This window comes from Anolis carolinensis, chromosome 1, assembly GCF_035594765.1.
Source record: "Anolis carolinensis isolate JA03-04 chromosome 1, rAnoCar3.1.pri, whole genome shotgun sequence".
Lineage (NCBI taxonomy): Eukaryota > Metazoa > Chordata > Lepidosauria > Squamata > Dactyloidae > Anolis > Anolis carolinensis.
In genome coordinates this window covers 363,929,125-363,941,569 of record NC_085841.1, presented here as the reverse complement: position 1 = coordinate 363,941,569, position 12,445 = coordinate 363,929,125, and the positions used below count along the sequence as shown (strand labels likewise).

The 12,445-nt window shown below is 42.0% G+C and overlaps 1 protein-coding gene across 1 annotated transcript in view; it reads left to right on the top strand.

Moving 5' to 3' along the window:
- The window catches only part of abhd12b (abhydrolase domain containing 12B), a 55,035-nt gene that overhangs the window by 9,431 nt on the left and 33,159 nt on the right, over positions 1 to 12,445 (top strand). Inside the window, exon 2 of the mRNA XM_062968699.1 lies at positions 9,102 to 9,235. Within this exon, the coding sequence (XP_062824769.1) occupies positions 9,102 to 9,235 (134 nt within the window). The remainder of the gene's footprint in view (positions 1 to 9,101; positions 9,236 to 12,445) is intronic.

The window sequence follows — 12,445 nt, the reverse complement described above, 5'->3', positions numbered from 1 at the left end:
AGCCTCACATCAATACCAGGCAAAATTCTGGAAAAGATCATTAAGGAAGTGGTCTGCGAACACTTAGAAACAAATGCGGTCATTGCGAATAGTCAACACGGATTTACCAAAAACAAGTCATGCCAGACTAATCTGATCTCTTTTTTCGATAGAGTTACGAGTTGGGTCGATACAGGGAATGCTGTGGATGTAGCCTACCTGGATTTCAGTAAGGCCTTCGACAAAGTCCCCCACGACCTTCTGGCAAACAAACTAGTAAAATGTGGGCTAGACAAAACTACGGTTAGGTGGATCTGTAATTGGCTAAGCGAACGAACCCAAAGGGTGCTCACCAATGCGTCGTCTTCATCATGGAAAGAAGTGACAAGTGGAGTGCCGCAGGGCTCCGTCCTGGGCCCGGTTCTGTTCAACATCTTTATTAACGACTTAGACGAAGGGTTAGAACAGAACCGGGCCCAGGACGGAGCCCTGGCTTGACAGCAGTGTGTGAGAAAAAGACCTTGGAGTCCTTGTGGACAACAAGTTAAACATGAGCCAACAATGTGATGCGGCTGCTAAAAAAGCCAATGGGATTCTGGCCTGCATCAATAGGGGAATAGCGTCTAGATCCAGGGAAGTCCTGCTCCCCCTTATTCTATTCTGCCTTGGTCAGACCACACCTGGAATCACACTGGGTCCAAATTTGGGCACCACAGTTGAAGGGAGATGTTGACAAGCTGGAAAGCGTCCAGAGGAGTGCGACTAAAATGATTAAGGGTCTGGAGAACAAGCCCTATGAGGAGCGGCTTAAAGAGCTGGGCATGTTTAGCCTGCAGAAGAGAAGGCTGAGAGGAGACATGAGAGCCATGTACAAATACGTGAGGGGAAGTCATAGGGAAGAGGGAGCAAGCTTGTTTTCCGCTGCCCTGCAGACTAGGACACGGAACAATGGCTTCAAACGACAGGAAAGGAAGGAGATTCCACCTGAACATCAGGAAGAACTTCCTCACTGTGAGAAGGGCTGTTCGACAGTGGAACTCTCTCCCCGGGGCCGTGGTGGAGGCTCCTTCCTTGGAGGCTTTTAAGCAGAGGCTGGATGGCCATCTGTCGGGGGTGCTTTGAATGCGATTTCCTGCTTCTTAGCAGGGGGTTGGACTGGATGGCCCATGTGGTCTCTTCCAACTCTACTATTCTATGATTCTATGATTCTATGAATGATCTCCAACATTCGACAGATGAAAGCAACGGCCAAGCAACATCAAGGGTGTCACTATATTGTGGAATTAATGCAATTTGACATCACCTGGGATTATGGGAGTTGCTTTTTGGTAACATTTGAAGGTGTACAGATTCGTCAGCTGTGATTTATTTGCAGGAGGGGCTATTAAGGGGTTTTCAAACTTCTGTTCACTCCAACTTTATTTTTTTTTCAATTTTTCAAATAGATTTAAATATTTGGTAGCTTTTGCCGTACTAGGAGCCAATTATATCGCTCTGGGTCATTGAATACATTTCAAATTGTTGTTACTGTATGTTATACTCTGATGTATTTATTGTATTTATTGTTGTGTTTGGACTTGTTTTTACTGTTGTATTTTATTACACTGCTGGGCTTGGTCAACATTGTGAACTGCCCCGAATCCCCTCGGGGAGATGGGACAGATATAAGAATAAAGTACAGTAGAGTCTCGCTTATCCAACGTAAACGGGCCAGCAGAATGTTGGATAAGCGAATATGTTGGATAATAAGGAGAGATTAAGGAAAAGCCTATTAAACATCAAATTAGGTTATGATTTTACAAATGAAGCACCAAAACATCATGTTATGCAACAAATTTGACAGAAAAAGTAGTCCAATACACAGTAATGCTATGTAGAAATTATTGTATTTACGAATTTAGCACCAAAATATCACGATGTATTGAAAACAGTGACTACAAAAATGCGTTGGATAATCCAGAACGTTGGATAAGCGAGTGTTGGATAAGTTAGATTCTACTGTACTATTATTATTATTATTATTATTATTATTATTATTATTATTTTATTATAACACAGCAAACAAGATAGATATGCTGGATTTCGTATCACAAAACCACAAGTCGAACACTTCCCAAGTGTCTAGGACTGTGTGATGTATTTTCGGATGATGCGTGCAGATCCCAGCAGGGTGGCCTTTTGCAGTTGGCAGATTGTACTTTTGTCAATGTCTATTGTTTTCAAATGCCGGCTGAGATCTTTTGGCACGGCACCCAATGTGCCCATCACCACCGGGACCACCTGCACTGGTTTCTGCCAGAGTCTTTGAAGTTCAGTCTTGAGGTCCTGATAGCGGCTGAGTTTTTCCTGTTGTTTTTCGTCAATGCGACTGTCACCTGGGATGGCGACATCAATGATCCAAACCTTTTTCTTTTCCACAACTGTGAGGTCTGGTGTGTTGTGTTCCAGAACTTTGTCAGTCTGGATTCGGAAGTCCCACAGTATCTTTGCGTGCTCATTTTCCACAACCTTTGCAGGTTTGTGATCCCACCAGTTCTTTTCTGCTGACAGATGGTACTTGAGGCATAAGTTCCAATGAATCATTTGGGCCACATAGTTGTGCCTCTGTTTGTAGTCAGTCTGTGCGATTTTCTTACATCAGATGAGGATAGGATCAATGGTTTCATCAGCTTCCTTGCACAGTCTTGGGTCATCAGCTGATTTTTCGATCTTGGCCTTAATTGCCTTTGTCCTGATGTCTTGCTCCTGGGCTGCAAGGATCAGGCCTTCTGTCTCCTTCTTCAGTGTCCCATTTGTGAGCCAGAGCCAGGTCTTCTCCTTGTCAGCTTTTCCTTCAATTTTGTCAAGGAACTTTCCATGCAATGTTTTGTTGTGCCAGCTGTCAGCTCTAGTTTGTAGTGCGGTTTTCTTGTACTGATTTTTTGTCTGCTGTGCTTTGAGGAGTTTCTGATTTTTGACTTCAATCAAAGCAGGTTCTTCACTTTGCTTTACATATTCTGCCAGGGCATGTTCTTCTTCTTTGACTGCTTGTTTTACTTGCAAGAGTCCTCTGCCCCCTGATCTTCTAGGCAGATATAGCCGGTCAACATCACTGCGAGGGTGCAGTAATGATGAATAGTCATGAGTTTTCTTGTTTTTCTGTCCAAATTGTCCAGTTCCATCTGTGTCCAGTTTATAATGCCAGCAGTATATCTTATGACAGGTATGGCCCAGGTGTTTATGGCTCCATTGAGCTTGCTTTTGAGAATTTTTCTGACCCTTTGTGTTTATTCTTTGCTGACCATAGTTTTCACATGTTCATGCTTGATGTTGTCCAGCTGTAATATGCCCAGATATTTATAGGCCTCTGGTTGGTGACACTTTATTGTTTGGCCATTAGGCATATTTATGTCCTCACTTTCAATGATTTTTCCCTTCTTTAATGCCACTGTCGAACATTTGTCCAAACCAAGCTCCATGCGGATATCAGTGCTAAAAATTCAGACAGTGTTAGTCAGAGACTGGATTTCAGTTTCCGTTTTCCCATACAGCTTCAGGTCATCCATGTACATCAGATGCGAAATTTTGTGAGATTTCTTAGATGTTTGACAGCCGAGATTTGTTTTTTGTAAGATTGTTGACAGAGGGATCATGGCAATAATGAAAAGCAGAGGGGACAATGGGTCTCCCTGGAAAATTTCTCTGCTGATGTTGACAAGTCCATAGCTTTCATTTCCATTATTATTATTATTATTATTATTATTATTATTATTATTATTATTATTATTATTTGGCTTTACATGCAATGGGGATTGCAAGGTACCTATAAGATCAGGCATGGGCAAACCTGGGCCCTCCAGGTGTTTTGGACTGCAACTCCCACCATTCCTAACAGCCGGTAGGCTGTTAGGAATGGTGGAAGTTGTAGTCCAAAACACCTGGAGGGCCCAGGTTTGCCTATGCTTGCTATAGATGGTTACCTGGTACAAAACTGGAGAGAGCTCCTATCCTTTAAAACTACATTCACGTCTGGATTATCAGTGGTGTAATCAGAGCTGAAGTGATTACTTAGGAGGATTGCTGGCTCTGCTGTTTAACAACCTTAATCCAGCCTATGCTGTTACATAATAAACCCGATTATCGCATCCAGATTGAATGGAGTGTAGTTATGGGTCGGTTGGGGGCAGGGAAAAGGAAGGCATTCCAAATGAGAATTTTGCCTCCGTCTGACATTTTCCAGCATTCCTCGCATTTCTGGCAATGCTTAGAATTATTCACACTTCAGAATCAGAGAAAAATAAAGTGGGAAGAGACCCCAAGGTCCATCCAGTCCAACGCCGTTCTGCCTTAAAGGAATCCACAATCCAAGCCCTCTTGACAGATGGCCATCCATGTTAGATAGAAATGGCAAATAATTTCTAATCTGGGGTTGTTGTGTGTTTTCCAGGCTGTAAGGCCATGTTCCAGAAATATTCTCTCCTGACGTTTGGCCCACATCTATGGCAGGCATCCTCAGAGGTACGCTACAACCTCTGAGGATGTCTGCTATAGATGTGGGCGAAACGTCATGAGAGAGTGCTTCTGGAACATGGCCATACAGCCATACAACCCTGTGATCCCGGCCATGAAAGCCTTCGACAACACAAGTTCTAATCTATACACATAATAAAACTGAAAATCTACTGAGGAGCCACCAAGTCACTCCCTCCAAGGACATTGCAGGTTACAGTGAGCACATCCCGGTGTTCCTTTCTCTCTTCATTTGCATGACCCCGCCCACTGCCTCTCCCTTAACTCTTTCCTATTCTTTTCTATGGCACGTATCAATTGAACATACTAGAGAGAGAGGTTTGGGGAGAATTCACCATGATTTATAGGAGTTCTAGGGACTGAGATATACAGTATAGTCCATCAGCAATCTGAACCCCACCAACGATGGACCTGGAACTAACTTGGCACACAGACTCAACACGGCCAACTTTGCATACTGGTGGGGTTTGGGGACAATTGACCTTGACATCCAGGAGTTGTAGTTCACCTATATTTAGAGAACATTGAACCCATCTAATGATGGATCTGGACCAAACTTGGCACACAAACTCAACATGGCCAACCTTGCGTACTGGTGGACTTTGGAGGTGATTGACCTTTAACTCCGGGACTTATAGTTCACCTGTATTCTGTGAGTCCTCTGTACGAAAACTTATTGAGGATTCTGGATGAATGGATTCTAATCTTGGACATGCTTAAAATTTTATATAATGTGATTTTATTTTGTAATGGTATCTGTTTTATATGAATTGTTTTGTAGATTGTTTTATATGAATTGTTGTTTTTACATTGTTTTTAGGCATTGAATTTTTGCCTATTTATTGTAAGCCCCTTTGAGTTCCCTCGGGGAGAAAGGCAGGGTAAAAGTGATGTAAATAAATAAATAAACCGCACAAATGACGGATCTGGACCGAACTTGACACACAAACTTAACGCTGCCAACTTTGCCTACTGGTGGACTTTGGGGTGATTGACCTTGGCATCAGAGAGTTATAGTTCACCCATATTCAGAGAACACTGAACCCAGCAAGTGAGTAATCTGGGCCAAATTTGGCACACAAACCGAACATGGCCAACTGTGAGTACAGGAGTAGTTTGGGGAAGGTTGACCCAATTTTTTTGGAAATTGTAGTTCACCCATTTAAGCATTTTCTAAAGCAAGCATAAAAAAAAAACAACAGGAAAGACTGCATTTTTCTCTAGGAAACTAGCTATGCCCGGCCACGTATTGCTGTGGGGTTGTCTGGTTGTGTTGGTGAGAACTTCTTGAGGTAGTGGTGGTATTGAATGTCTGTTGTATGGTTGTCTTTATGTTTAGTATGCATTTGGTTGTTTGTGTACTGTGAAAGTGGTGAGGGTAGAGGGGGTCTATGTTCCTGTGTAGTATTGTATAGTATTTATATGTTGTCCATGTGTTATGAATGCTTGGATTGTGTCCTACTGCATAGTAGAAAGGGTTGGGCTGAATGGCCCTTAGGGGTCTCTCCAAACTCTTGTGCCTGTCCCCTGGGCTGAGTAGGTTGCTAGGAGACCAAGTGGGTGGAACTTAGCCTTCTAACTGGCAGCAATTGCATAAAAACAATTATTCCTCTCCCTCTAATTAGGACTTTTTCTTTTCTTTTCTTTTTGTTGTACCAACCTAGAGCCGTGGATGATGGGTTGTGTTGTCAAATTTCGAGGTTGGGGGGGGCCCTGTAGTTTTGTTGTTTTGTCCGCTGCCCTGATGCCATCACTCTTTCATATATATAGATAACATAACATATGGCCAAACTGATACCATATTACCTAACATCAAAATACAAACAATTCTCTTTTTGAATAACCCGGACACTGCCGGGTACCCAAGGTAGTCATAGAATAAAATACAGTTTGATGAACTTGTGGTATATAGATAGCACCTAGGTATGACTGCAAATGTCATGATGCAATACCCAAGGGTGTGTAGAAATGTGAGGATTATTGCAAAGGTCTTGCATCAGCCAGTGTCCTTACTAATGACCTATTAACTGGTGGCTATATAAGGATGATGCAATAATCCATCTTCCTCTCTCCTGTGTGACTCAGTGTGAGTATTTGTTTATGTTGTATGTGACTATCAGATGACTCTGATTATTTGCAAGTACAAGGAAAGTGGATCTATGTATCCTGTCTGTACATTTAATCTTCACATAATGCAACCATGAAGATTAAAATCTCCGGATATTTTGGATGAAACCTTAATCCGTGAGTTTACTATACAGTGCGCAGATAAGGTCAGATGGTGGCAGCTGGACTCTGTTAATAGAAGCACATGTGTTTGATGTGAAAGGACTCTGGTGTGTATTTTTTCTTGCTTTTGCTATCCAGCTTGCAGTGATTCAGGGAGGTTGTATAAATCACGTAGCAATAAATCCCAATGACAATCCAGGCTCAATATGACTTATTTAAATATTGTTACCTCTTAGCTTTTGTTTTTTCAAGCAAACCATACCCAGGTTTGTAAAGTACTCCTCACAGGGATTGATGGCTTTGTTCATTTTGGTGGCCCTTCTCTGCATTTGGTCCATCTCCTCCTTGAATTGTTTTGCGCAGAACTGGACACAGACCTATTCCAGGAGAAAGGGTCTGAGAGTCATGATACACAGCACCTAAAATGTGGAAGTTTCTGGGTTAAAAGGGGTTGGGTGACTAAATGATGCTAGTGCTAGATCCACATTCATTCGCATTAACAGAGGAAAACAGAGGGGCCGGGCTGTGGCGCAGCTGGCTAGTAACCAGCTGCAATAAATCACTACTGACCGAGAGGTCATGAGTTCGAAGCCCGGGTCGGGTTAAGCCCCCAACCATTAAATAGCCCGGCTTGCTGTTGACCTATGCAGCCCCGAAAGACAGTTGCATTTGTCAAGTAGGGAAATTTAGGTACGCTTTATGCGGGAGGCTAATTTAACTAATTTACAACATCGTAAAACTGCCAGCAAAACACGAGGAAAGGAATGAGGAAGTACAGCCACTAGTGGACGGTGAAGCAACAGCTCCCCCTGTGGCCGGAATCGTGAAGCTGGAAAAAAAAAGTTAAATGCCTCTGTGTCTGTCTATACTGTATGTTGTTTGTCTGTTGGCATTGAATGTTTGCCATATATGTGTTCATTGTAATCCGTCCTGAGTCCCCTTCGGGGTGAGAAGGGCGGAATATAAATACTGTAAATAAATAAATAAAACACGTGATGAAAAAGTCCCCCTATATCCTGATTTTGGCCAGAAAATGCATATATTCACATGACTGTATAAACCTGCAGTCATTCAAAACATGTGATTTCCTTCCCTCTCCTTCTGTGGAGACTGTTCCAGCACACATCTGTGTTTAACAAGTCCCAAACAGTTGGTTGAATGGACACACATATGGCTTAAAGGAAGCACAAAACAGCAATTAGAACTCTCTGAAACTATTTCCGTTTGTAATATTAAACAGAGCTTCCATTAAGATTTGGGGGAAGAACAAAATAAGAAATGTGCTTGTGTGTACATTCAGCTATTTGCATGTACGCATAGGAGTTTCAGCTTATAACAGAGTGATTTTTACACCGCCATTTTAAACCCAGATTGTGGCGCTCTTTGGAAGCACCCTGAGCAAAGCAGAAGGGAGTGGGATTATGAATTCTATCCATCTAGGCACAATACTCCTATGAATGTCAAATTGAATTGCATTGGCATTTTTTAGGTGCTGCATTGGAATCCTGACTCAATTTCAGCTTCCAGTCCACTAAGACTCCTAGATCTCTTTCACACTTACTGGTTTCAAGCAAGGTTGCACCCATCTTATGTCTGCATTTCATTTTTTGTGCCTTGATTTTTGTGTGTGCACATTCCCTTGGTATCACTTTGCCTGCTCTTTTCTTTGGTTTACACGGGCAGGGCGATAAAGTTTTCTGTCAAGGAATCGGCAACCCCGACTGATTGATGAGCCAGATCTCACCTCTGCTTACTTGTCAGGCCACTTAGCAAACGGCGAAAGTGGCACCGACAAAGAACGAAAACTTCACTGATTATATCTGCTGATCTCAGTGGCACTGATGCTTTATTTACATAATATCTACAGTGCTAATTGACCAAAGCTGTCAGGACACATCTTGCATCCGCAAGATCAAACACGGAACTTTTCTGTCTCTCTCTGAGTCCGTTTTCTGTACACTGAAGCACCTCCTCTGGATTCCACAGCCTGTAATGTATCTTCCTGTCACGTAGCACAAACAGAAGTCTTTGTCATTTGGCCTTCCATCAATCAATCAGAGCTCACTGCAATTAACCTCTTGACTGCTGGAATGCTTGCCAGAACAAAACACGTACACTTTCACAGCAACAATAGATTAAACATTTCACTCCATATCACAAAACACTAACACTTTCATCATGCTTCTCTTCCATAGCTACATCCCTGAAGTTGAGGGAATCCTATGATGAGTGATCAGAATATATAGGTCCCAATGTGTATGTGTGTCATTGCCAGTTGAAAAGGATCAGGCGGCAGTTGAAAGGAGTCCCCGGAGAGAACATGATGCCAACAGCAACTATTGTAATCAAGCCACCTATTAAACCTAGTCTCTCTTCCTCCCCAGGGCATTTCTGGACTGGTTCCAAGCCAATAAAATCAAGACGGCGCTGCTGAATTTAGTTGTTTTGTATGCTTCCTTGCCATTCCTTGTCCGGCTGTTTCCTCCCCTGTTGCAAAAGTTTGTCTACCTCAATTTTTGTAAGTATCCGTACAAGCTCACCCCTACACATTCCGTACCATGCCCAGGTTCTAAGGATCTGCTATGTTCTATGTTGTTTTATGCTGTTTTATTCTGTTTTATTGTTTTATACTGGTTTTAAATTATGATTTGTGTTTTAATGTATGTTGATGTTGGGCTTGTCCCCAGGTAAGCTGCCCCAAGTCCCCTTGGGGAGATGGGAGCGGGATATAAAATAAAGTTGTTATTATTATTAATCAAGTTGGCCAATTGCAACATTCCACATCTGCCTCAAACAGACAAGAGTTCTTTCCACGACCCTGGACATTATCCCACAGGTATATAAACCCCACTTGCCTAGTTTCCAACAAACCACACAACCTCTGAGGATGCCTGCTATAGATGTGGGTGAAACGCCAGGAGAGAATGCTTCTGGGAACATGGCCAGACAGCTTGGAAAACTCACAGCAACCCAGTTTCCCTATAGTTTATTTTTTTTTATTTCTAGCAAGTTATTTATTTGTTCTTATTATTACATTTACAAAATGAATATCCCAATAGTTTATCCAAACCTGTACATAAAGCCTTTCCCTTAGATATATATTGATAGAAAGCTTCCCATTCTTCTACAAATGTGTCTACGACAACATATTTAGCTATTTCTCTGAGTTCCCACGTCTTCACTGTCCAGTCATCTATAATGGTTATTTCTTGTCTTTTCCCATCATTGAGCATATAGGATTCTTGATGTTGTTCACATGTACTGCAGTATTCTCTCGTGTTCCTTCTTAATCTATCATCCAACAGCCCTATTAATATGAATTCTGATTTGAAGCTACACCAGGCATGGGCAAACAGGTGTTTTTGGACTCCAATTCCCACAATTCCCAACAGCCTAATCAATCTGCTTGAGACTGCCGTATTTTATCTCATGTTAGTTGCAGCTTTATCCCTTTTTTCAGTGAAAAAAGGGGGTGCGACTATTACGTGAGGAAAAAATAGGGCCTTTTTTGAACCAAAACAATAACTTTTTAGGTTAAACTAATGTTGAAAACAACTTGAGAAAAAAAGAGGGGGTACAACTGTTACGTGGTGGCGACTATTATTTGATGAAATATGGTATTTTACCTGTGGAAAGAAACCTGTCTTTTTCAGTTTGGTTGACTGTAAGGCATCCCCCTCCTTCACTTGACTACTTGTTGTTGTTATGGGCCAGTAAGCATGCTTTTAAGTTTTGATCATGAATTTTAAACTTTGTTTTAATCTCTGTCCTGTGTATTTAATATGTGTTTAATAGAAATACGTTTTAATATGTGCGTTTATAGAATTGTGCAATGTTTGTGTGTTTTGACTGTGTTGTGACCCGCCTTGAGGAGAGGCGGGTAAGAAATAAAATACAATAACAACAACAACAACAACAACAACAATAATAATGAAATCCAGCATATCTATCTTGTTTGCTGTGTCATAATAATAATAATAATAATAATAATTTTAAATTTGTGTCAGGAGCAAATTGGATCATTTCTAGTGTGAGATTTGTCACAGCGCGCGGTTTGGATAAGCACACATGCAGCGGAAGATCAACGAATCACTGGCATCAATAAAGAGGCTGAAGCCTTTTGGCTATCTATAAAAGGTTTACTAACAAACGGAAAACTCTCAAGACGATATATACAGACAGATTGCAGAGAGGCAGAGAGGCAGAGAGCGAACAGATAACACAGGGAGCTATTTATAACCACCTCTGCTGTCTGATGCAATACACAGTTAACTCTTTACACACTGGCATAGTGGACAGCAGACAGTGCATGATGCAATCTCCAGTTCACATTGCATCACTATAACTCAATTACATTTAAACAATTCTATATACAATCATTCCCACTTCAACAAGATTGGCGGTCTACAAAGACGTTGCTCAGGCAATGCCCAGAAGTGTTACCATCTTGCTGGGAGGCTTCTCTCATGTCCCTGCATGGGAAGCTAGGGCTGACAGATGGGAGCTCACTCCATCTCGCAGATTCAAACCACCAACCTTCAGATCAGCAATTCAGCCGGCACAAGGCTTTAGCCCATTGCACTACTGCGGGCCCTAATAATGATAATGATGATGATGATGATAATAACAATAATAACTATGAATGAGAGACCTCTGTCATCAGCAGGCGCTTCACGTCTTGCAAACCCAGGGCAGCCACAACTTGCTTGCAGTCGCCTTCTTTCCCCCCTGCCTTCCACTTTCACGAACATTATTGTCTTGCTAGTAAGTCATGACATCTCATGATATGCTTCCTGATAATTTCGGACCCAAGCCATATATGGATTTGAATTGTGCCTGGAAATGAACAGGTAGCTAGTGAAGCCATTTTAGTCATTTTGGTTTGTGAATTGACTGTCAAAACATCACAAGAGATGTTGAGATGCCCTTTTTTATTATGGCATTGGCAAAGGGATCTAGGATTCTTAAGAGGCCACAAGCTGAATATCAGTCAACAGTGTGATGTGGCAGCTAAAAAGGTCAATGTGATTCTAGGCTGCATTAATAGGAGCATAGTGCCCATATCGAGGGAAGTCCTAGTCCCTCTGTCTTCTGCTTTGATCAGACTTCACTTGGAATAATAGCCCTGAGTCCAGTTCTGGGCAAAGCAATTCAAGAAGGAGATGGACAAGAGGGAAGGTGTCCAGAGGAAGGTGACCAAAACGGTCAAGGGTTTGGAAGCCATGAAATTCCTATGAGCTGTGTGTGTTCAGCATGGAGAAAAGAAGATGAAGAGGAGACACCATAGTTATGTTTAAATGTTTGGAAAGAGTTTGTATTGAAGAGGGGACAAGCTTATCTTCTGCTGCTCAAGAGACTAGGACACAATGGAGCAATGGAGTCAAACCGCAGGAGAAGAGATTCCCAATGAATATTGGGAGGAATATCCTGACAGTAAGAGCCATTTGTCAGTGGAATAAGCGTTTTTCTAAGAGTCTGGTGAAATCCCCATCTCTGGAGGTTTTCAAGGAGGGTCTGGATTGACAGGGGATGATGGTGTGCAGAGTGGATTCCAAAAATCATCATCCTCATCTCACCTCCTTCTCCAGACTGTATTCCCATGCTGAGAAACAGCACTGGTCAAACAAACACTCCAGCAGACGAAGTCCAACTGTTGATTAACTTTATTTACATGTCTATTTACAGTTTGCATTTCTCGGCTTCAGAGCATAGCATTCATAGTCCATCT